The sequence below is a fragment of the Equus quagga genome, chromosome 1 (genome assembly GCF_021613505.1).
Source record: "Equus quagga isolate Etosha38 chromosome 1, UCLA_HA_Equagga_1.0, whole genome shotgun sequence".
Lineage (NCBI taxonomy): Eukaryota > Metazoa > Chordata > Mammalia > Perissodactyla > Equidae > Equus > Equus quagga.
In genome coordinates, this window is record NC_060267.1 from 134994373 (window position 1) to 135020838 (window position 26466).

The 26466-nt window shown below is 39.9% G+C and overlaps 1 protein-coding gene across 4 annotated transcripts in view; it reads left to right on the top strand.

Annotated features, from left to right (window-relative positions):
* Window positions 1-4133: 4133 nt before the first annotated feature.
* Window positions 4134-26466, top strand: part of DCAF1 (DDB1 and CUL4 associated factor 1) — a 73705-nt gene continuing 51372 nt past the window's right edge. Inside the window, exons 1-6 of one of the 4 annotated variants that reach the window (XM_046660559.1) lie at window positions 4261-4360; window positions 10817-10952; window positions 11329-11446; window positions 17431-17507; window positions 20069-20142; window positions 22175-22288. In XM_046660559.1, the coding sequence (XP_046516515.1) occupies window positions 10946-10952; window positions 11329-11446; window positions 17431-17507; window positions 20069-20142; window positions 22175-22288 (390 nt within the window). In that variant the 5' untranslated portion in view covers window positions 4261-4360; window positions 10817-10945. The other 3 variants (XM_046660565.1, XM_046660580.1, XM_046660571.1) reach the window with 3 other exon arrangements.

Here is a 26466-nt window from a genome sequence, read left to right on the forward strand (position 1 = left end):
AGAAGGATTTACAATTCCAGGAACCTGAGACAAAAGAGACTGGGGGCTCTTTCTCCTTACCTTCCCTGCCTCTGTCTCCCTACCTCTAACACTTACCTGGAGCATAGCCTCCCGAGAAGGCAGGGCCCCAGGAGTCAGATGATAACTGGCAGTCAGGCTGGGGGATCTGACAGGTCCTGGGGTTATCTGCAGGGCAGAGCTTGGCACTCTTTATGCTACAGCCCCTGTTTGTGCTGGGCAGGTCCATTGTGAGGGTCGCCCAGAGTATGCAACCTCTGGTGACCCCCTCTGGCCTCTACTTTGATTGTGACATCACTATCCTGCCAGAGGACCCCAGGGAAGGAAGTGGGTGTTCTCTGTGTAGGGTTTCCAGATGCGGGTTTCATCCCAGGAGGGAGGCAGGGTCCATGGGCTGGTTTGGGGAGCTTCCCATCCAAGGGGCTCCTTGGCCTTGACTGCTTCACCCTTGATCATTGATAGCCCGCACAGGCATGAGGAGGCCTGGGAGCAGATCCTCTTAAAAGCACCCTCTTCTCTGCTGGGACAGAGAGTGAATAGGTGATCCCCAAGAGTGGCTACTCCACTATTTCCCAGTGCTTCTGAAAATGTGCCCTAGGATTTTTCTGGTAAGCAGCTCATTTCTCATGTAAACAAGGAAAATCTGAGCTCTTCCAGCAGGTAGTACTGGGGGAAAGAGGAACCAGGAAGAGATGAGGTGGTCCTGAAGAAGTGCACTGGAACACCACAGGCTGAGAATAATCCAAAGAGGAATCGCCATCACGTAGCTGACACTTAGTGTGTGCCAGGCCCCAAGCTAAGCACTTTACATGCATTATCACATTTAATCCTCATAACAATGCTAGAAAGGAGGTATCATTACTTCTATTTTCCAGCCAGGGAAACTGAAGCTTGAGAGGTGAAATAATTAGGCCAAGCTCCCACAGCCGGTAAATGGGAGCACCAGTATTAGGATGCAGGTCTGTTTGCCTCCAAAGCTGGACTCAGCTTCTGACCTGTCTCCTGCAAACTCTTCCCAATAAAGAGGAAAAACTATTTTATTATCCCTGATGATCAGGGATAGGGTTAAAGAGAGAAGGGTAGAAAGGAATTTGAGCTTGATATTACCCAGATCATCAGCTTTTAGATAAGGGAGCCTTGACTACTTGGCCTGTCTAATTTTTAATGAGACCTATTGGGAGGCAGTTCTGATTTGCTTCCAGTCATTTTACAGATGATTTAAGTGAGGCCTTGGGGGCCACAGAGGGGAGTGCTTGGGGTCTGTGGCTGAGCAGTGGTTCTGAGGTGGGGTTGCCAGATAAAATATAAGATGACTAGTGCAACTTTAATTTCAGATAAACAATAATTTTGAAAATATAAGTATGTCTTAAATATTGCATGGAGCTCTTCTTGGGGCTCCTTGCTCTAGCTGGGTCCCTGGTATGTGGAAGCTGGGGTGTGGCTGAGGGTCATTGCTTCATTTATCACTTGAGCCTCAGGCCCCTCCATGAAGTTGTGTTGGTGGGAGCAGGAGAGATTGATTTCTGGAGATTGCAGCTGCTGTGACCACTGAACAAGGTGGAGGCTTAAACTGTGTGGAGCCTCAATTTTTCCCTCTGTAAAAAGAGAGTGGTGGGTGTGGATGTAGTCATAGAGGAGTGGTTGCTTTGTACACCTCTTGGATAATGAGCGTAACGTTCCACTTTTCTAGGAGGCTGTTGGGGCTTCTAGGTAGGGAGAGGTCACCCAGTAAATGATTAGAATTTCCTCTTTGTCCAGGCTGGGGTCCCCAGAGCCTGGCAGGCCTGAGTCTCTCCTTGGTAGCTCCTGTGACTCCTGGACACTTGCAGTAGCAGTCTTGTTCAGCCAACAGGAGAGTGAAAGTGGATGTGGGACAGTTGGCCTTGCCTCCCGACCCTGTGGAGTTGTAGGTGGAGGCACAGGAGTTATGGTGGCACCAGGGTAGGGATGGGCTGGTTGGGAGCATGTGGGTCTGGGGAGACTGTGAAGTAGGTGATGGGAGAGAAGGGGTGGTGGTAGGGTGAAGAGGGGGAGAAAGGTGAGTAGCATCCTGAGGCCTAGAGGACTTGATGCCATTGATTTTCCTACCTCAGTGCATGGGCATGTTTGAGGGCAAAAGTGAGTAGAGCACCTAAGTCTGTAGCCCTTGGGGTCAGGGCTGGGCAGCTTTTGCCCTCTGCCATTGGGTACTCCTGCAAGCATTACTGCTTGCCCTTTTGATGGTAGCTGCTGCTTTCTGAGGCACATCACAGGGTGGGTGGGCACAGGCAGAGCAAGAGGGACAGAGTCCAGAGATATTCTTCAAAGAGGCCAAGGAATATCTTTCCAAAGATTCAGAGTGGGACTCCCAGAGTGGGAGTCTGGGAGTGCCTGCAAGTGTGCGGCTGTGGGTGTGGGTGTTGGCAGGGATGCGGGCACCTCAGGAGTTACGGAGTAGAGATTCTGGAAGGAGAAGCTGCTAGGCAGGCGCTCTATAGCTTCTGCTTTGCTTCTCAGCTTCCTGCGCCCTGGCTTCTCCAAAGCCCTTTGCTGCCTGTACTCAACCAGTGCCCCAGGCTGGGTTTCTAAAGGAGAGTAGTGCCATCTGGTGGCAGGATGAGGTTGTGCCAGGAGCAGGTGAGCTGGATCCTAGGTTCCCACTTTCAGGACCAGCGGTGAAATTCACCATGGCGCTGGCTACACCATGGACATAAGGAGGGTATTTAAGGCTTGAACACTCTATTCTCAAGCATTTTGGGTTCACGGCCTGGGGAGGCGTGGCAGGAAAGTCAGCTGAAGCAGTGCTGTAAGTCAAGCATAGGAAAGTTAACAAGTCCAGCCTCTGGATCCACAAACCTCGTCCCCATTCCTTGGGCTACCTCTCTGCGCTCAGATTTCTCATCTGTATAGGTGGCTAACTGTACCTACCCTGTGGGATGGTAGTGAGGGTCATATGAAAAAGTGTGAGTAAAAAGCTTGGCTCAGAGCTGAGCCTGCTGTAAAGTCAAAGGAAATGGTAGCGGCCATTACTGATATAGGCAAAGTTCCAGAACCATGGAGAGCCCTGTGTTGTGGCAGATGAAAACGCTGCAGAGATGCGACATGTTTGTGGCGCTGCCACCCCACATTCTGGAATTTTGTGCCTGAGCAGCTGCTCCAAGTTATACACTTAAGTGAAGGAAGGAGATCTCTTTTCTGGAAAGAAGGGGAATGGAGTCTGGCCAGTGGGGAATGGAATCAAGCATCCAGCAACTAGGCGCTGGTTAGTTTCTTACTAGCAGCCAAAGCTGAGCATGGCAGCAGGCTTGCTGTGTCCTCTGTTCCCTCTGTAAAAGCGTTGGCTGTGAGGACTCTATAGAAATGCACAGAAACTTGCTCAGGACTTCCAGGGAGACAAAAGCTGGATAGGATACCGTCAAGGAGAGAGTCTGTTAAGCTGTGGAGTCACGTTTATCTTTCATGTCCCTAAAAAGGGATCCCTGAATCAGAATCGGGAATGATTCCGGTTCTGCAGCTAAGCTAATAGTTGTGTGATGTTACGCAAGTCTCTCATTCTCTCCGGGCCTCATTTTTCCCAGCCGCAAAATAAAGGAATTCAATTAGATGACCTCTGAGGTTAGCCCTGCCTTAATCTACGGCCTTTTGATTTTTTCCTTTTCTCTGCCTCACATATAACACCTAGGATAAATATTTATTGATCCTACGGGCTAGGTCTTGAACAGAAAGACAAAGAAAAACCAGTGCCTTCTGTTTAAAGAGTGCTGTGATTTCTGATACGCTCGTGAAAAGTATTTTCTCAGATCCTGGTATGTTCTAGGTATAATGGGGCAAACGGGAGAATAAAACAAAAGCTCTCCTCTGCCACACAAGGCAGAAAAAGGTACTGAAAAGGTATCAAGCGGTTATAGCCCTAGCTTGGGAGGATCTGGGGACTCGCTTTTCACTTCCGCCTGCCGAAGCAGCCAATGAGTACACTGCAGTTCGCCTTTATCCCTAAAAACTACAAATTCTAGAAGTCAATGCGCGGGGGCGAAGTGCTCATGCGCCAATCAAGATTAGTGGGCCCCGTCCCTAAAAGCGGAACTTCATTTCCCGGCGGCCCCGGGGCTCGTCAATATTCCTCAGTTCATGCTGGCGTTCCCCTCCCGCCTCCCACTTCCCACCACCAAGCCTCGCGCCAAGTCGGGACGCGCGCGCGCGCGCGCGCTGGGCACGTAGCACGTGAGTGACGCATAATATGTGTGCCGCGCTGGAGCCGTGGTCGCGCTGTGAGTGAGGGAGAGTGAGTGCGGGACCTGAGGCGGTGTGTGTGAACTGTGGCCGCTGGCGGGGTCAGGGGGGAGCGGCGGAGCCGCCCGGGAAGGTGAGTGGGGAAGGGAAGGAGATGGCTCTCTGGGAGGGGCGCGAGGAGATAAGGCGCGTGGCAGAGCGGGCGGGAGAGTGGGCGCCGGGCTGGGGGAGGGGCGGCACCTGCCTGGGCCGCGGGCGGGGAGGGGGCGGGCCGGGCTGCTGGGGAGGCTGGGCTGGGGGCCTGACAGGACTTTTCCTCCTCCTGATTCTTGGCTCGGGGGCGGGGCCTCCACGTTCTTCCTCCAGTCCGCAAAAGAAGCTTCCCGAGAGTAACTCTTCCGCCCGGAGTCGGGGGTAGGAGGTGTCACCCCTACCTGGAGGAGGGGCGTCTCTTATACCCCTCGTCGCCTTTTTCTTCCCAATCCTCCTAGTCTCTGTTCCGTACGAGCTGGGGGGCTCCATCTTCCTTGCCGTACGGCGGCCCCTTTCCCAGACTCTGTCTCCGCCTCCAGTTCCAGTCACCTGGGCGGGCTCTCCGCTTCCTCGGCCTCGTGCCACCTCCCTCTGCACCGCCCGGCTCTCGGACCGGGGGGGGGGGGGGGGGGTGGAGCTTTCCGGGCACTCCTCCCACACCCATGGTGGAGAGAGGTGTGAGGGTCCTGCAGAGTGGAGCCAATCCTCCCACTTCCCAGGACCCTATTCTTGGGGGTTATACTTGTTTTTAGCTGGAATTTCAGAGGCGTTTGCTCAACTCTCTTCTTCCTAGACGATTTTCGTCTCACTTCCTCATATTGCTGTGTTAGCGCTCGGGTTTCGCATTTGTTGAAGTAGTTGTGGAGTGTTTGTAGTAGTTATTTTTGAGTCCCAAATGACTTGTCCTTGTCCTAGTCATGTTGACCTCAGTTTTTCCTTACTCTTTCTTTTCAATGAACACTTTTAGTCTACATGTTTTAGTTATTAATTTGTATTAGCAGCATCTTTCTGTTCTCAACGTTTTGAAAGGTACAGAGTGAGGTTCGTTGGCAGTGTCATCCTGTAATTTTCTTTTTCCAGCTTACTGGAGTTTACCTTTAAGGTTTATATAAGCTTGTATATTTAGACTCTTTAGAAATCAACTTGGTATTTTTTTGCTTGATGCTGTCAAGATTTGGGTTTTGTATATAGCAGTTATTCATTATCTATTTTTGAGTGGTGATATATTTTTGGATGTTAAGGAGATAATAGATACAGAATTTGGAGAATATAAAGAAAATCACTTTGCTCAAAATCTCTTGAGTGGTTGCTGAGCAGTGTTTTTACTGTTCTACCTGTTGTACAGTTGTTAAATTTAATAAAGGGAGGATCTGGTAGAATGAACCACATGTTAGTTTGAAGTGATTGAAGTTGGTTTATTACCAATTTTGTTACATTGTTTTTGTAAGGGAGATGGTCATGGACAGTAATAGAAAATAGTTACACATGATGTTATATGTGATACTAATTATTGGATAAATTTTATTTGAAGCTCCAAACTTGGATTTTTTTCCCCTGTTTTTTTTTTTGTTTGTTTTTAGATAAGGAAGAATACTTTCAGACATTTGTTTCAGGATTATAACCTTATGAGGATCTGTCCTTAACATGGACTTTATTTTAGACTTTGGGATAGTTTCTGCCAAATGCCATTCAGTATTGTATGTTAGAAGAGGACAGATTTGTGGTTTAATTAAAAAGTTACAAAAGGTTACAAAATAGTGGAAAAATTGTAGAGCTAGGGTGATAATGTATAGTGAAAAGTGTTTCTGCTATCTTTATCCCTCAGAAAGTCAATTACCTGTGCAAAGTGATAGATATTATCCTTGTGTATTCTTCCAGGGATATTTTCTTCCAGGGACACACCCCCCCCCACACTCTCTCACACACACACTTTACTTTTCTCACTTGACAGTGTATTTGAGAGTTGGTCCAAATTAGGAAAGGAAATTATTTTCTAACTTTTTAGTATGAAAATTTTCAAACGTTAAAAAGTTGAAAAAATGGTAAAATGAACACTTGTTTATCCATCCAGATTCAACAGTTGTTAATATTTTGCCATATTTTCTCTATTTATAGGTGTGGTGTGTATTTCTTTATTTTGTGGAACCGTTTCAAAATAGGTTGCAGAAACATCGTACCCCTAAATACCTTGGCAGCCGTCCTTTAGAAGAAAAACATTGTGCATATTTTTTGTAGGCCTTTATATTATTCCATTGTATGGACAGTATTATCATTTTACCCTCATGAGTACCATTTCCATTTTACAGATAAGGAAATTGAGATTTGGAGAAGCTAAATAACTTGGCCAAGATCTCACAGGTTTGTCTGCAGAGTTGGGATTTGAATGCTTGAAACCCTTTTCTACCAAGTAACAGTTGATTGGTTTTGGGACCTCTCTGAGCCCATTTCCTCATTTGTGAAAAAGGGTAGGGTGGTTGTGAAAATTCAGAATAACAAGTGAATTACTTAGCCAAATGTCTGTTCCATACTAATATTTGTTAATTGGTAACTATAGTGTCACTATAGGACAAGCCATAAATTCTGCATACCACTTAAAGCTCTCGCTTTAAAACATGGTGAATTAAGTGATGCATCATTATCCTGTGCATAACAAGATGACTGCACTTTTTACATTTTTTATTAATAGTTTTTCATTGATAGTAAAATGAATTATCATTGATACTGTTACTTTAATTTATTGTAAGTTTATATTTTCCCTGCACAAGTGATTATTCCCAAAGTTATAGTTATTCTCAGGCATAATTAATTGGAAGTTTTGAAAATGACACCAGAAGTATATATATGTCTAAATTGCACTTGAAAATTTTAGTATTTTACTGCCTTGAGTTGACCTTTATTAGAGGTAGTGTTTTCTTTAAGCTTTGCCTTTGTATGTTCCACTAGGCTGATTGCTTAAGTTACCCAAAAGGCATTCTCTCCTGGACCTTTTTTTTTAACCATTAGAAAAATATTGTGGTAAAATCCACGTATCATAAATTAACCATGAACCATTTTGAAGTATACAGTTCACTGTCATTTAGTAGATTAATGTTGTGCAACCATAACCTCTTTTAGTTCCAAGACATTTTCATCATCCCAAAAGGAGACTGCTTACTCATTAAGTAGTCCTTCCCTGTTTCCTTCTCCCCCAAGCCCCTGGCCACCACTAGGCAGCTTTCTATATAGATTTACCTATTCTGGATGTTTCATGTAAATAGATCATAAAATATGTGACCTTTTGTGTCTGGCTTTTTTCACTTAGCGTATTGTTTTCAAGATTCATCCACAGCTGTAACGTATATCAGTACTTCATTCTTTTCTATGGCGGAATACAATTGCATTGTATGAATATAACCATATTTTGTTTATCCATTCATCTTTTGATGGACATCTGGGGTTGTTTCCACCTTTTGCCTATTGTAAATATGATGTTTTGAACGTTTGTATAGAAGTATTTATTTGAATATCTTTTCAGTTCTTTTCGGGATATACCTCGGAGTGGAATTGTTGGGTTATATGGTAATTCTATGTTTAACTTTAAAAAAAATCTTTTTGAAGAGCCACCAAGCTGTTTTCCTTAATTGCTGTACCATTTTACATTCTCATCATCAGTGTACGTTCCAGTTTCTCCACATCCTTGCCAACGCTTGTTATTTTCTGATCTTTTGGTTATAGTCATCATAATAGGTATTAGTGGTATCTGATTGTGGTTTTGATTTTCGTTACCCTAATGGCTCATGATGTTGAGCATCTTTTCATGTGCTTGTTAGCCATATGTAATATCTTCTTTGGAGAAATGTCTGTTCAAGTCCTTTGCCCATTTTTGAATCAGGTTTTTTGTTGTTGTTGAGTTGTAGGAGTTCTTTATGTATTCTGGAAACTAAATCCTTATCAGATACATGATTTGCAGATATTCTCTCCCATTCCATGGGTTGTCTTTTCACTTTCTTTGTACTGTCCTTTAATGCATAAAAATTTTAAATTGTGAAGTCCACTTTATCTGTTTGTTCTTTTGTTGCTTATGCTTTTAGTGTCATAAATAAAAATCCCTTGCCAGTTTCAAGGTCATAAAGATTTTCCCCTGTGTTTACCTCTAGGAGTTTTATAGTGTCAGCTCTTACGTTTAGATCTTTGATCCTTTTGAGTTAATTTTTGTATATGATGTTAGACAAGGATGCACCTTCATTCTTTTGCACGTGGATGTGCAGTTGTCTCAGTACAATTTGTCTAATGGTGTTTCAACAAATTCTTTCCCTATTAATGGTCTTGGCACACTTGTTGAAAATCAGTTGACCATAAATGTGAGAATTTATTTCTGGACTCTCAATTCTATTGCATTGGTACACATCAAAACAGTACGACACTGTTTTGATTACTGTAGCTTTATAGCAAGTTTTGAAATCAGAAGTATGACTTCTCCAATTCTCCAAGAATTCCAAAATTCTGTTTCAGGATTGTTTTGGCTATTCAGGGTCCCTTGCAATTACATATGAATTTTAGGTTCAGTGTTTCCATTTTTGCCCAAAAGGTCATTAGGATTTTGACTGTTGACCATTTTGGAGAGTATTGCCATCTTAACATTAAATCTTCTAATCTATGAACATAGGATGTCTTTCTGTTCTCTAACTTCTTTCATCAGTGTTTTATAGTTTTCACTGTATAAGTCTTGTGCCTTTTTGGGTTAAATATATTCCTTAATATTTTATTCTTTTTGATGCTGTTGTAAATGGTGTTGTTTTCTTAATTTTATATTTGGGTTGTTCATTGCTAGTGTATAGCAATACAACTGATTGTTTTTTGTTTTTTTTTTGAGGAAGATTAGCCCTGAGCTAACATCTGCCGCCAATCCTCCTCTTTTGCTGAGGAAGACTGGCCCTGAGCTAACATCTGTGCCCATCTTCCTCCACTTTATATGTGGGATGCCTACCACAGCATTGGCTTGCCAAGTGGTGCCATGTCTGCACCTGGGATCCGAACCGGTGAACCCCAGGCCGCTGAAGTGGAACGTGTGCGCTTAACTGCTGTGCCACCGGGCCAGCCCCTGTAATTTTCTTGTGATGTTTTTATCTGGGCTTGGTATCAGGGTAATGCTGGCTTCATGGAATAAGTTAGGAAGTGTCCCTCCTCTTCTGTTTTTTGGAAGAATTTGAGGATTGATGTTAATTATTCTTCAAATGTTTGGTAGAATTTACCAGTAAAGCCATCTCTCTCTCACACTTTTAGGATGTGTCTTAAGAGATTAATTTTGCTGTTATTGTATGTTCCTGCTTTACCCAGTCTCTAGAGCTTTCACTTTAGAATAAAACTTTACCAATGAAAAAAATTCGTTGAATTATTGCTACATTCTGCCCTCCTGGCTAGTACTTCTCAAGATTGTCAAGGTAATGAAAAACAAGGAAAGACTCAAAAACTGTCACAGATTAGAGAACACTAGGAAGTTATGACAACTAAATGCAATGTAGTATCCTGAATGAGATCTTGGAACAGAAAAAGGACATGAATGGAAAAACTGGTGAAGTCTGAATCAAGTCTGGAGATAAGTATTCCAATGTTGGATTTCTTAATTTTGACAGTGTACCACTATAAAATAAGGTGGTAGTATTGAACTGGGTGAAGGGTAAATGGGAATTCCCTCTACTACGTTAGCAACTTTTTTGTAAATCTAAAATTAATCCAAGTAAGTTTACTTAAAAAATGCATGTATCGTTAGTAGATTGTAGTAAAAAGTACAGCCAGGGTTTTCTCAAGTTAAGGTCAGAAGTCCATATTAGTTGGTCACACCTGTAGCATTTCCTTTTTGTGACTTTGGTTAGAAAGTCTGAAAATGTGGATTCTTCTCTGCAGAAAAGAAGCCTTTTAATTTTGTTTCTTTGGAAATACTCTTCTTTGGAGTTATGGGTAGGCCAGGTGGCGTGAATTACTGTCTACTAACTATTAGTATTGACTCTACTTTATTAAAACAAATATTTTACATTTTAGAGGTGGTGTCATCTTTTACATATATTTATTTTGGTCTTATGTTAGATATCTTTAGAAGAGTGAAAAATAATCCTAGATCAGCTAGTAATCCTTTTCTGGTGTGAAACTGTTTTTGTAGAACAGTTTTTGTTTTTGTGAAAATGTACATTTTGCATTCCAGGATCTGGCATTTTGATCGTAAAGCTCCTTTGGCAAAGAATTTGAGCTGTAAATCATCTAAACATTCTGGTCTCGTTTATCTCTTCTGGAGTCTCTTATAAACCTCTCTTCCCCATGTGTATGCCTCCTGCGGTTCCTCTAAAGCCTGTCTCAACTCCCTGTCCCTGTATACTCCTGGGCCAACCAGTTAATCCAGCAGATTTCTCTGTCTCTCTCCAGGCCTGTTATCTTCCTTCCAGGAAATCAGTTGAGAGAGAGGTTAGGAAGCCTGAAGGACAAATGGATTATAATACTCCTTCCCAAGTTTCATGTTGGTAATGGTATCTACTTCAGTTCTCAGCCTTTTGTTAAGAATTAATGTGTTGTTTATCTTTCATAGAACTTTCCCTCAAAGACTTAGAAGAGCAAAATATTTTGGGGAGTAGTTTTTGCTACATTTTGTATCTTAAAAAAAAGAAATGTACCCTCAGAGTTTTGGACCTCAGAGATCTAGACCTGGAATTATTCTATGTATGGTCTGTAGGTATTTGCATTTTTTGAGGGGTGAAAGGGACCACAACTTCTGTCTGATTCTCAAAGGGGTTCTTGATCCTAGAAAGGTTAAGAATCATGATTTTGATCCCATGCCCTGTTTCATTTGGCAGTTGGGTAAACTGAGATTGAGAGAGGTGACAGGAGTTGTTCATCACTTGATGAGGCTCCCAATCCCAGGTTTCCCACTGTACCACAAATAAAATTATCTATAGGGTCCAAGGGTTAAATTTTCTTTGCTTTTAATTATTTTCCTTGCTTTCTCATCCCTTTTTCCCCCTTCCTCACTTTTCCTTTTGTATGAAGTATATCAGGTTTATTTTCCTGTGGTCATTTATTGTTCTTTTTTTGCTTCCTTAGGCCAAGCCATGACTACAGTAGCGGTACATGTAGACTCCAAAGCTGAGCTCACTACCCTGCTGGAGCAGTGGGAAAAGGAACATGGCAGTGGGCAGGACATGGTACCTATCCTTACTAGGTATGAACAATTACGTTTTTTTAAAAATTAGTTTTAAAAAGAGGAAAAATTGGAGAATAGTATAGGAACGTTTTCATCTGTGAAATGTTCTGAATGCTGTGAATTCTAAATCCATTTTCTTTCCCTTTCAGAACTAGTCTTTATCTCCCTACTTCTTGAAGCTCTTTAAGTTTCTTACATTTCCTTTCAGGCCCTTTGTCCTCATTCTCCTTCGTAGTTGTTCTCTTGCCTGTGTTATAACCCCAGGGTTTTGTGTGTGGTTCTTTTCTCTATTCACCCTAAATATTCTACCTAGATAGTTTTTTCCCTGTCCATGATTTAAAACATGATTCTTAAATTAACTTTCAAATTGCTATATCTGCTTGAGATCCCTCTTTCTAAAAATTTCAGATCCATTTCTCAGCTGCTTGGTGTATACATCTTTACCTGGCTATTCCACAAACACCTGAAGCATACCATGTCCAAAATAGGGCTTATTGTCTTCATCCTCCCTCCCTCCCTATTCACAACTTGTGCTTTTGTATTCCCTCCCTTGGTGTATATGATTTTTTTTTTTTAAATTTGCTGTTTTTTTTTTTTAAAGATTTTATTTTTCCTTTTTCTCCCCAAAGCCCCCCAGTACATAGTTGCATATTCTCTGTTGTGGGTCCTTCTAGTTGTGGCATGTGGGACGCTGCCTCAGCGTGGCTTGATGAGCAGTGCCATGTCCGCGCCCAGGATTCGAACCAACGAAACACTGGGCCGCCTGCAGTGGAGCGCGCGAACTTAACCACTCAGCCACAGGGCCAGCCCCTTGGTGTATATGATTTTAAATGAAAAAAACTGAAAACCAGCCTCCCCAGTGTATTCCTCTACCAGCACAATTTAGTCACCAAGCTCTGAGGATTTCTGCTTCCTCCTCTTCCCCATCCCTAATACCACTTCCTTCATTAGATAGTGATCTTGTCTTGACTGGCCCATTAGGCAGTGTGCATTATCCCTCTGTCTCCAGTTTACCCTCTTCTAATACATCCTCCCCTTTGCTGAAAGATTCATCTTTCTCCTACACGAATCTGATTGTCATACCTCTGCTCATAATTCTTCCCTGGCTCCATTTTTCCTACAGAAAAAAATGTAAACTTTTTGAGTGGCCTATGCGGCCATTTATGATTTGCCCCACCTCCTTTTTCTGCCTTATTGTGTTGGTCTTTTTCAGTAAGGAATAGTATTATATTTTCTAATATCTGTATGCCTTTACATTTGCTGTTTCTTTGGCCTAAAATGCCTTACCTTGGTAAGCTCTAGTCCTTTCAAGAAGCAGTTCAAGAATCATGTCTGTGAAACTTTCTCTGGCTTTGATGTCCCTAGGTAGGTTTGGGCACTCCTTTTTTTTTTTTCTGTTAAATATTCCTGTCATTCATATATATATTATTATTTCTCCCATTTTAACTCTTACCACATTGTACTATAGTTGTCTTTTTACATATGTCTCCTCACTAAATTGTAAGCTTTTTGAAGCAGGTACTATATCTTTTTATTGGTATCTCCTCAGACAATGACTTGCCCTCTCCCTGGTACGTAGTAACTGTGCGGGACATAATTTTATTGAATGAATGTGTTAAGGAGGAGAAAAAGTGAAAAATAAAGTCTGGGGAGGGGGTGCTCATTTTTTTTCTAAGCAGGAGATCACTGGAACACGGGGATCTTTAACATCTAATCTTTGATATTCTAACAGTGAAAACTTTTTGTTTTTGCAATTATCTATTCTTTAGAGATAAAGAGAACTATGATCCTATAAAAGTTGAAACAGAAATAAATGCTTTGTTCATAACTGCTCTTGATACATGGGGAGTGTGTGAAAGTACAGTTTTTTTTTAGGGACAGGACTGTTGCTGACTGGTGGAAAGTGCATTTTGTAGAGACATTGGAGATTGAAAACTGCTAATTGCAAGATTCTTGAAATGTAGCCACAGTCAATTAAAGAATCTAAGTATTGTGCAGTTAATGTGTGGGTTATTGATGTAACTGAAAGTAGGAGAGTCATAAATGGGGATGATGATGTTAGTGGTGTATTTACTTAATTGCTCAAAAAATATTTATTTGCATGTATACTAAAAATACTCAGTTTATTTTCAAGGCTATTTTTACATTATCATATTTGACCTTCGTCTTTGTCGCTATGCTATGATATTCAGCAATGCAAAGCCTAAGATAGAGGGGCCCTGTCTTCAAGGAGATAACCATCTGAGAGGCAACTAACAGATAAGAAACACTGCAGAGTAGTACAAAATAATATATAATGAAGTGCTAACTTGGACAATATGGTTCATAAATATTTTAGGGGTTATGAAAATGGAAAGAACTTGAATGAGGGCCAGCACCGGTGGCCTAGTGGTTAAGTTTAGTGCACTCCGCTCCAGTGGCCCACTTTGGTTCCTGGGCACGGACCTACACCGCTTTCTGTTTGTAGCCCTGCTGTGCTGGCAGCCCACATACTAAAAAACAGAGGAAGATTTGCAGGGATGTTAGCCCAGGGCGAATCTGCCTCAGCCAAAAGAGAAGAACTTGAATGGGTCAGTTTCTTTTATCCACTCAACGAATATTTGAGGACCTTTTGTGTATCAGAACTCTACGGGAGACTTCTCTGAACCTCAACTTGCTCATTTGTCACTAAAAGTATCACTGAGAGCTACAGTGTTAGAGATAGCCACCATCAGAGCTACTTGCAAAAGACTGCATAGCCAGGCAGTGGAAAGCTAAGGTGGTTTTTTGTTTTTTGTTGTTGTTGTTGAGGAAGATTGGCCCTGAGCTAACATCTGTTGCCAGTCTTTCTCTTTTTCTTGAGGAAGATTGTTGCTGAGCTAACATCTGTGCCAGTTTTCCTCTATCTTGTATGCCGGATGCTACCACAGCGTGGCATGATGAGCAGTGTGTAGGTCTGCACCCAGGATGTGAAACCATGAACCCTGGGCTGCTGAAGGGGAGCATGCAAACTTCACCACTATGCCACTGGGCCTGCCCTAAGATTGTTTTTTTTTTTTTTTTAAAGATTTTTATCTTTTCCTGTTTCTCCCCAAAGTCCCCCGGTACATAGTTGTATAGTCTTCTTTGTTGGTCCTTCTAGTTGGGTATGTGGGACGCTGCCTCAGCGTGGCTTGATGAGCAGTGCCATGTCCGCGCCCAGGATTCGAACCAACGAAACACTGGGCCGCCTGCAGCGGAGCGCGCAAACTTAACCACTCGGCCATGGGGCCAGCCCCGTAAGATTGGGTTTTAACTCCAACTCCAATGTGCTTTCCAGTATAGGATGTGGTAATAGGTCCTTGGAACAGGGACTTGAAAGATGGTAGAATGATAGCTTGATGAAAATCAGAGAGACAAGGTTTTCTAGGAAAAGTGAAAAATGTGACTGAAAAAGACGTTAAGGGGAGAAGGAACTGGGGCATGTTTTTGCAGCAGTGAAGAAATGGGCCCCACCAGAGTGGAGGGTGATATAAGGTAGGAATGGAAAATAAAGTTGTATGGCGCAAGATCTTAAAAAGATCTCCAAGGTTAGAGAGTTTAAGAGATAGCAGGATGAATTCAAAGTGTAGTTTATTTTATTATAGATAGGAGCAACTTCCGCCATCCTCCAAATTGTTGAGTCTTTTAGTTCACTGGATATTTCCTGAACTACCTTTACAGTCCCCCTTCCCCCACAACTGGCTGCAGTTTTGAGTGTTTTAGTATATTCTATGGGAAGCAAATATCAATTTCAGGCCTACCTACACTTTTATTGACCGCTATTTTTATGCTCTTTGGGCAGTTTTCCTAAGAAAAAATGTACAACTGTTTATAACTTTAGTTGTCTTTTTATTATATATACACTTTTTTAATTATAATTGAGGCTTTGACTTGATTCTGTGAAAAGGAACTGGCATTGGGCCAAGCTATGTGAGCTTCACCTAGGTACTGTATTTTTTTTGATATTTTTGAGATATAATTTATTACTGATATTTTTGAGACATAGTTTATTGTTTTACTTGTAAAACCATCACTCAGAGCCAGCTTGATGGCCTAGTGATTAAAGTTCAGCGCTCTCACCACTTTGGCTGTCGAGGTTTGGTTACCAGTCGCGGAGCCACACCATTCATCTGTCAGTAGCCATACTGTGGCAGCAGCTTACAAACAAGAACTAGAAGGATTTACTACTAGAATGTGCAGCTTTGCACTGGGGCTTTGGGGAGGAGGAAAAAAAAAAAGATCGATAATAGATGTTAACTCAGGGTGACTCTTCCCCAGCAAAAAAAAACCCCACAAAAAACCAAACAAACGCACAAAGAAATCACTCAGATCAAGTTATAGAACTTCAGTACCACCTCGAGAAGGCTTCCTCCTGCCCCATCCCACTCAATATCTCCCCTAATTTGTTTTTTCTTTTAGTTATTTTTGACTCCCAGTTTTCATAACAATGCCACCTAAATAGCTGTCACATGTCAGACTTTGTTCTAAGCAGAGTACATATCTTAAACCTCAGGGAAACTATACAGTAGGGACTGTTATCCTCATTTTACAGCTGAGGCACAGAGAGGTTAAGTAGGTTGACCAAAGTCACACATTGTGGAAGAAGTATGATTTGAACCCTGGCCATGTAACTCCAGAATCCATATTTTTAAACCTGTACTGTGTGAGATTGCTTAATTTCAACTGAAGATATTAGTAGATTGTACTTAATTCTAAATATATTTTGTGTGATTGCCGCTTGTGACAAAGAGAATTTTCAGAGTTGAGAGGGAAAAGTAGAAAAAGTAGAAGTACTCTTGAGGCTTGATGGACAAAATATACCAGAGTGAGCAAGAATTTTTGCAGGGAGCTTAACCCTTAAGGCTAGGAAATATGGTTCTGTGAAAATAAAGCATATAGGAGAGTTTGTGTTAGGACAGAGCATGCTAGATATTGGAGAGTGTGATAGCCTTGTATTTGATTGTCACTATAATGATTAAAATGTCAGTCTTGGTTAGGATACTCAAAAAGTGAGTTTTCTTGTTTTGAAAAGAATGCATAAATAAAAAGGAACTATTGATACATACAGCGACATGGATGACTCAAAACATGCTGAGCGAAAGTAGCAAGACATAAAAAGAGTATATATGATTCCGTTTATATGAAATTCTAGAATAGGCAAAACTAGCCTGTAGTGAGAGAAAGCAGATGAGTGGCTGCTTGGGGCAAGAGTGGGAACTTAGGTGGGGGAAGAATGTTACAGGCTGGGGTAACAGCACAGGGAAAGGCCATAAAGCAGTTATAAACCTGAATTCTTTGAAGAGCAGAGAAGGCCATGTGACTGAAGCTTAATGAAGGACGAGTGGAGCTGTAGAACGGGTCAGAGATGCAGGCTGAGGCCAGATTATTGTGAGCCATGGTAGTACTTGGGTTTAATTCAAATTGCTGTGGTAAGTCATTGGAAGTTGGAGAATGAATTGTGTCAGATCAGGCATGGCAGCAAGAAGCAAGGAGACTAGGGAAAAGGTTATTGCAAGTAGTCCAGGCAGTTCATGATGGTAGTCTGAACAAGGATAGGAATGGTCAAGATTTAGAGAAATGTCAAGAGATATTTTATATTAGAACACTAATCTGTTCTTCTTATCCATGTGAATAAACAAACTTATTGATGTTTGCTTTAGTGTCTTGTTAGCTAAAGTATTCATTGTTAACAGAGCTAACAGGAATTATTATTGTGGAGGATGAGGAGAAAAGGAACGTTTTATTGATGACTCCTAGGTATTTGGCTTCTGAGGGAATGGTAGTGCTGTATTTTGAGACAGGAAAGTAGAGAGAAGAATGAGTTTGGAATTGGAAATTGTTTTATGAGATGGTTGTTTAGATCTTTGTGTTCATCAGGAAAATACCCTTTTTCTAACTTTTTGCTTTTATTTTATACTTTGCTTGTTGAATTGACTATTGTAGATGGTGGTACATTTTTTTCTGTCTTGTTTAGAGTTGACCCTGTCTTCCCTTTGTGCTAGGATGTCTGAATTGATTGAAAAAGAAACTGAAGAATATCGTAAAGGGGATCCAGACCCATTTGATGATCGACACCCTGGTGAGACCTGTGTTCTCTTAAGCCTGGCTCTAATTTTCTTACAAAAGAAAATTGCTTAGTAGGAATACTTTTCAATTGAAATAGCATCTTTCATGCTAAGTTTTAAGACCTTTTATTTGTTAAAGTATTGCTCAAGGTGGGGGCAGTGAGGAAAAATTGAAGTATTTGTAATATTTACTGATCACATAGAATGTAATTAATTTAAAGGAACTAAATTATATAAGTATACCTTATTGACTCAGTTGGTATGAGTACAAAGACTTAAAAAGAGAAAAATGTTCTCCCTGTCTGACTTTTAAACCAAAAAGTGTTATCCTTTGTGCCTTTATCTTTTTTTGGTGAGGAAAACTGGTCCTGAGCTAACATCTGTACCAGTCTTCCTCTATTTTGTGTAGGATGCCACCACAGTGTGGCTTTACAAGTGGTGCTAAGTCCATGCCCAGGATCCAAACCTGTGAACCCCAGGCCACTGAAGCGGAGTGTGTGAACTTAACCACTGTGCCACTGGGCCAGCCCCTCTATACCTTTATCTTTTTAACAACGATAATTATTCTTTTTCTGATGAGGGAAATGTAGTTGAGAGTGCATTCAGTGCTTTGCTTTTAGCTGTGAAGTTGATACTTGGAACCTTGAATAATAGACAGACTTCTTTGTTAAAAAAATTTTATTTTTTATTTATTTTGTTGAGGTCATATTGGCTTATAACTGTAATTTCAGGTGTACATTATTATATATCAATTTCTGTATGGTCTGTATCATGCTTACCATCAATAGTCTGGTTTTTATCCATCACCATACACATGTGCCCCTTTCTCCCTTTTGCTCTACCCTCCCTTTCCCCTCTGGTAATCACTAATCTGTTCTCCTTATTCATGTGGAAAACAGACTTCATGATGTCTCTCTTAGTGTCTCATCAGCTAAAGTATGCCGTCTCATGTTAATTTGGTTTTATTTTGGGCTGATTTAATTAGAGCCATGACAACCCAGCCTGCTTTGGCATGGAATTTGTTATATGATACAGAACTATATGGGACTTGAGACTTTGCCATTTTATGTTCTCTCTAAGGTAGATTACCAATGGGCAAAGCTTAAGTCATGTATGGGCCCACACTGCATGTAAACTCTCTCTCTAAAGCCAAAAGCAGTCCTTTGTGGAGAGGAGAGTCTGGGATATTGTATGTGGAGAGAGAGTGAGCATGAGTGGGAGTTAGAAAAATAAGAACATTGTATATCCACCTAATGTTCCAGGATTTATTTTTATTTCTTACACATTTGTTCTCAAATGTAAGGAAGCTAGGCGTTTCAGATGTTGTCTAGTTGTTTATATGATGTTCCCTGCTGCTCTTGTCCTAGACATCCCCACTTGTGACTTCAGAGGACTATTCACCTATTTAACCCACATCTTCAGTAAAGCAGTCAGAACATGAAGTATGAAAGTGAATGTGAAATAAAAAATTAAGTTAATGCATTATGAAAGGAATTAAAGAGAGATGATCATGCTTAGTACATTGCCTTGGAATGAAATGGTAACGAGAAAGAAGGGAGAGACAGAAATTATATGCCTTTTTTTAGTAGAAATTTAAAGATAATTTTTTCCTCCCTACCTCTTAATGTTAAGCAGTATTTGTCATTGGGCATAATTTCTATTAATTTTTATTATGGGTCTCTTTCATCATTTATAAACAGAAAGTTAGGTAGTCGAACTCCTCATTTGTTTTTATTATACTGTTCTCTAACTTTTCTTTTTGTGAATTACTTTGGGATACTAATTAGAGCTTAGTAAAAACTTCTTAGTGGCTTACATCTTTTCTTCATCCGAAATTGTATCGTTTACTAAATTTGCCACTCCAATGCTATGAAAAGAAAATTAAATAAAGTAGATGGTATCTGTTTTAAAAACAAACCAATAATTCCTTCAACCATTAACTAATTTGACTTTAGGCTGTATGTTGAGTAGATCCTAGGTTCCTGGCCTCCTTTCTTTCCCCAGGAGCTCAGAAGTTAAAATGGCCAAGGTTACTGTATCTGTAGAGTTGGTGATTGCTTAGTGGGATTCCCTCCCAATCTGGGGTGTCATTACAGGTTTGAGGATGCATTTCTGCTGCTGTTGGCATTTTAGTTGAAAGAGACATTGGACTTGGAGCCTATCTTCTCCAGGCCACTCATCAAAAGAAGTTGTGCTTCCTACCTTTTTCTGGTTGGGAAATCAAGAGTTTCCTTTCTTTTAGGCTCCTTTATGATTCTTTTTTAGACCTGTATACTCTTAGTGATGCTGGTCTGGGTCTAGTGCTCATTTAATTCAGCATTGCTGTGTAGGCTACATGCCGGGGACGTGGAAGTTTACAGAGCATTGTCTCAGTTTTATATTGTTACTTTTAATCTTCAACAGTGTGTGTTATGAAATCTAATTCATCAAAAGAATCTTTTCTGTGTTTATGTTTATTTTTGCTGGCATTTTAATAGTACTTATAAAAATCCAGGTGCCTTTCCAGAGGTCTAAGTTGCTTGACTGGGATGACTTACTCATTCCTTTGTTTTTTCCTCCCCTCTTCTTTTGTTAGGTCGAGCTGATCCAGAATGTATGCTGGGCCACTTGCTGAGAATACTCTTCAAGAATGATGATTTCATGAATGCAGTAGGTTTGCTTCTTTCTTTTCTCCAGAGATTATCATCAGCAGATGTTGTACCTTTATTGTTTTTTGTAGTTTGCTTTCTCCTGAGGCCTTGACAAAGTTGGAAATAGAGTGGGTAGATGTTTTCATTTGGTATTGGTTCAATGAGATAAAGAGTAAACGTGAACTTCTTTCTTACCAAAGTCCTGGTTGTGGCCAAGGTATTTTTTCTTTGGTGTGTACTTTGCTCAGTTGAATATTGGCGAGGGCTCCCAAGGTATCTGCTCATCCTTGGGCAAGATAATTTTGAGTTTGGGAATATAGGAGTCCTGTTGGGTTCCTGAGTAGAAAAATAAGCGTGGTGTATGTGGCATGATTCTGCACTGACAACTGTGGTGTGTGCATTGGGCATATGGAGGGAGAGAAAGGTGCTTTCTCGAACTCAGGGCTGTTGAAGAGTAAATGAGCCGGGGAATAAATATGTATAGCACTCATAGCTCCTGAACATAGTAATAGAGTAGTTGCTCAATAAATTGCTGCTGTTAGGTTTGTTTTTGGAGGTGGAATGGCATGATGCTTGAGTATGGGGTTTGGGATCCATGTTTGGGATCCAAATGCGCCTCCACTGTTCACTGACAGTTTCATCTTTAGACAACTTAAACCTCTTCAGGCTTTATTTTCCTAATCTACAAAATAGAGATGATAGTTCTTACCTTAAAATGTTTTTGTAATGCTTGAATGAAATTATGCATGAAAGGTGCTTAGCACAGAACCTGGCACATGAGGGCTCAGTAGGTATTAGCTATTATTATTATCTGTATTGTATTAACTCCCAAATTTATTTCTCTATCACCAGTGTCTTTTCTCAGCTTCGTATCACTTCCATCTGCCTTCTAGACATTCCCACCAGGATATCACCCACAGGCACCTTGAATTCCATGTAGCTAATTGTTTGCTCTACAGTGTGTTCTCTAGCTCAGTAATGGTGTGCTTGGTCTAGCCGGCTAGAAGTTATCCTTTATTCCTTCAAGCTATCTTATTCAGTGAACTTATAGGTCTTATCATTCCCTATCCCTTAACCTTCACAAATCCCTCCACTTCTTTCTGCTCTTATTGCCAGACCTTAGTTTAGCCACTACCATCTCATACTTGGTTACTGCAATAGCCTCTTCACTGGTTTCTCATCTTGTCTTTCTCCAACCCTCTCTTTACTTTATAGCCCAGAAATCTTTCTAAAATGCAAAAAGTGATCATGGCACCCTCTTGCTTAGTTTAGTATATAAATCCAATCTGTCTCTGGCCTTTGTTCTTTCAATTTTCAGTTCTTGCCCTTTGGCCCACCTCTTTTCTCCATGCCTCCATAGCTACTACCCCTTGTCCTTTACGTTCTGGCTTGGAATCCCTTCCTTTCTAAAGCCTTCTCTGATTCCTCTGCAGGGGTTGTGTGGCCTCCTATAGGCTCTGTAGTATCCTGTACTCATGATATTTGTTTTCCCAGCTGTCACCTCTGTTGGATTAGAAATCCTTTGATGGGGGAACGTGTCTTATTCACTGTTGTATACTCAGCACAGAACGCAGTGCCACGTAGTAGTAGAGATTCAGTAAATATTTGATGAGTGCTAAAAGGAAAATTTTATTAATACATTTATTTATATATTATATATATGAAAATACAAAATTCAAGGTTTTCATTAATCATTGTCAAGAATGTGGAGTGGGGGGCTTATCTTGCCCTGCTTTATCCTTCTGAGAAGTGTATGTGAGGATGGGGGTGATTTCATGGTGATACCCTTTGAGCTTTAAGTTTTTTATGGTTGCTGAGTTGTTGTTTTGGGGGGATTTGACTTTAAAGCTATAGAAGAAATTATATGTGCTATTATCATGGTTCAGCAGGATCATAACTATAATAATAAAAGGTTTAATTATTAATTGTTATGTACAGTCTTCTTTAATACTCTTTAGGTGAGTGATGGGAATTTATTAAGGATTTATTAGACTTCATTAATTTGACTGCGTTAAGTTTCAGATGAAAAGTATTCCTTCTTTTCTTTACAGCTAGTGAATGCATATGTGATGACAAGCCGAGAACCCCCTTTGAATACTGCGGCTTGCAGACTCCTACTGGACATCATGCCAGGGCTGGAAACTGCTGTTGTCTTTCAAGAAAAGGTACTTACTAAAAAGAAAAGTCATTCTACTTTTTAATTGAATGGTGATCTGTTTGATTGATTTGTCTTTGTTAAAATAATTGTTATTAGTTTTTTTTTATACGATAGTAATATATGTTATAGAAATTTAAGAAATCAAGATAAGAGAAATTTAAAAATAACTATTTCAATGAGTACTCACTGCTTGAGTGCTGTAGTATTTTTTATAATTTTAGTATCATATGTTTTTAGAATGGATTTGTAATCTTATCCAAACTCTTATTGATGATGAGTGGTGTTCCCCAGTGATAAAGGACTTTCTGTTCTGAGGAAGCCCATCCTGTTCTTGATGGTATTTAATATTCCCTTTACTTAATATTTGAAGACCTGTTTTGTGCTGTGTTTTATGCTAGGTGCTGGGAATATTTTATCAGCAAGGTGGGAGCTTACCTTCATATATGTGTTTGGGAGGGCAGATACAAATAAGCTGATAATTTCCACTAAGGATAAGTGCTGTGAAGACCAGAATATGGTTTTAGTTGATAGTGACTGTATGTGTATAGTTGAACTGTCAAAAATTAGTTGCTCTATTTTTAGAAATAATATAGGTATTTTGTCTCCTAACATTAAGAATTTGCAGGATGAATTGCGTATGCCATATAGTTTTCCTTGTTTCTAAAGATACTAAAAATTTTCTTCTAAACAATCTGGAAGTATTAGTATAGTTCAGTGTATAAACCAAATGAAAGATCTAGAAATAGATTTTCATGTAACCTTTAAAAAAATTTTATTACAGAATTGTGTCACATAAAATATTTTACAGTATAACATTGTAATTAGGGGCCAGCCAGGTGGCGTAGTGGTTAAGTTTGTGTGGTCTGCTTCAGCAACCCGGGGTTTGCTGGTTTGGATCCCAGGTGTGGACCTACACACCGCTCATCAAGCTGTGCTGTGATGGCATCCCATGTACAAAATAGAGGAAGATTGGTACAGATGTTAGCTCAGTGACAATCTTCCTCAAGCAAAAAGAGGAAGATTGGCAGTATGTTAGCTTGGGGCCAATCTGCTTCACCCAAAAAAAAAAAAAGAGTAAAAAACCCATTAATTAATGCTGTAATTTGCAGTATTGTATACAGACTAGATTTGAAAATTTCAAATTAGCTACCACTATGGGAGACCCAAAAAAGTCTATATTCTTGTCAAAAATATGTTAATATGAATTCTTTTGAAAACCAGGATGATAAACGAAGTATTTATAACAGGATATTTGATTACTGATTCAATTTCTTTATTAGTTATAGGTCTATTTGGTTTTTTTGTTCATGAATCAGATTTGGTAGATTGTGGTTCTAAGAATTTGTCCGTTTTGTCTAACTCAATTTGTTGGCATATAGTTGCTCGTAGTATTATAATCCTTTTTATTTTTGTAAAATTGGTGGTAATGTCCTCTCTTTCATTTTTGATTCTAGTAGTTTGAGTCTTCTCTCTTTTTTCCTTGGTCACTCTAACTAAAGTCTTGTCAATTTTGTTGATCTTTTCAAAGAAACAACTTTTGGTTTATCTTTTTGTATTTTTCTATTCACAATTTTATTTATCTCCACTCTAATGTTTATTATTTCCTTACTTCTGGTAGGTTTGGGTTTTCTTTGCTCTTTTTCTGATTCTCTAAAGTTCATGGTTAGGTTATTGGGTTGAGATATTTTTTTAATTTTATGTGTTTACAGCTATAAATTTCCTTCTTAGCACTGCTTTGGCTATATCCCATAAATTTTAGTACATTGTGTTTTTGTTTTCATTCATATTTTCTAATATCCCGTGTGATTTCTTCTTTGATCTGTTGGTTGTTTAAGAGTGTGTTGTTTTAGTTTCCACATATGAATTTTCCAGTTTTCCTTGGGTTGTTGACTTCTCGTTTCATTCCATTGTTATTGGAAAAGATTATTTGTAAGAGTTCTGTCATTTTTAGTTAACACTTGTTTGGGCTAACATATGATCTCTTCTGGAAAATGTTCCATGTGTTCTTGAGAAGCATCTGTATTCTCTTGTTGGGCTGAGTTTTCTTTATATGTCTATTAGGTCTAATTGGTTTATAGTGTTGTTCAACTCCTCTGTTTCCTTATTGATCTTCTGTTTGGTTGTTCTATCCATTATTGAAAGTATAGGGGTACAGAGTTTCTGTTTGGGATACTGAAGACGTTTTGAAGATAGTTAGTGGTAGTGGTTACACAACATTGTAAATGTACTTAATCTCACTGAATCGTACACTTAAAAATGGTTAAAAATTATTGGATGTAAACACATCAGAACTCTAAGAAAAGTTCAATATGCTGGAAAAAAATGGCCATTTGGAAAATGAACCAAAGAACTATTGGAAATGAAAATTACAATATTGAATTTAAAAACTTAATAGATGAGTTAGAGTGAAGTTTAGACACAGCTGAAGATAGAATTAATCAACTGGAAGATCTGACAAGATAACCAGTAACCAAGTTCCTAAAAATAAGATGAAAAATATGAAAGAAGTTCAGATATGGAGACTAGAATTAGAAATTTCAAACTATCTAAGAAGAGTATTAGAAGGAGAGAACAGATAAGGGAAAGGCAATATTCTGAGAGGTGAGGATAGGATCTTACAAGTAAGTGAAACACATGACCACTCAGATTCATGAAGCCCAATGAAGAATAACAAAGATTTTGAAAGCAGCCAGAGTAAAAAAGTTCCAGCAAATGATCAACCAGAGCAGACTTCACCAGTGCAGCAAGAGAAGCCAGATAATAATAGAAAATGTCCTCAGAGTACTCCTGTAAACCTAGCAATATTGAGCAAAATAAACAATTTGGAGGGCAAAATAGAGAACAAAAATTCTGAGTAACTTGTAAATGGAAGGGGGGGATGGTTGGAGGTAGTCTTTTAAGTTTCTTTATACCATTTGGAAAGAGGGAACAATAAAAGACATTTAAAATAGAAGATATGGGGCTGGCCCTGTGGCCAACTGGTTAAGTTCGCATGCTGCACTTCAGCAGCCTGGGGTTCACTGGTTCAGGTCCTAGGTGCAGACCAACACCACTCATCAAGCCATGCTGTGGCAGCATCCTACATAGAGGAACTAGAAGAACCTGCAAGTATGGTATACAACCATGTCCTGGGGGGGTGCTTTGGGGAGTTAAAAATAAAAGAGAGGAAGATTGTCAACAGATGTTAGCTCAGGGCCAATCTTCCTCACACACACACACACACACACACACACACACGCAAAGTTAGAATTAGTTAAGCCAACAAAATAGAAGCAAAATAAGGAGGTGAAGAGCATCTGGAGGTACACTGCCTGGATCAGACCCCAGCTCTGCCACTTACTAGTTTTGTGACTTTTAGTAAGTTACTTAACCTCATCGTGACTCAGTTTCCTCTTCTGCAAATATAAAACTAACCCACTCATATAGGGTTGATAGGAGGATTGAATAAGTTATTATTTGTAAAGCCTTATGTTGATTGTTAAAATTAGGTGTGGCAATTTCATGTAACAATATAGATGAATGTTAAAAACATAATATTGAGTACAAGTTGCAGGAAAATATATAAAGTGCCACGCAATTTATACAGTTCAAAGCATATAATATTTAACAAAAGTTTAACAAGGAAATTGTTAAAATTTAGGAATGTAAGTACCCTTTGTGAAGAGAGGAGGCAGGTAGTACAGGGAGGGACACAGAGGAGGTTTCTTTTTCTTAAGCTCAGTTGTAGATCTTAGGTAATTTTCATTTTATTGACTGGACATGTTTTATATGTATTATATTTCATAAAAAAATACATTCGGGATATATGGAGTTAAATACTTCTTTGATGGAGGATTTCTCAGAGCATTAATAATGTTAATTGTTGTGCATTGTGAACTTTAAAGAGGGACATAGAATTTTTAGCACTCCTCACTTGGTCGTAGAACGTTTGGGTCTTAACATCTAAAGTAGGACTGTATTACGTGATTGTTGATCTGTAGCTTGAGTTTTTTAAAAAAAATTATTGAGATTGTAATAATTTATAACATTGTGAAATTCCAGTTGTACATTATTATTTGTCACCATACATAGGTGCTCCTTTACCCTTTATGCCCACCCCTCAACCCCCTTCCCTTCTGGTGACCGCTGATCTGTTCTCTTTGTCTGTGTGTTTATCTTCCACATATGAGTGAAGCCATACAGTGT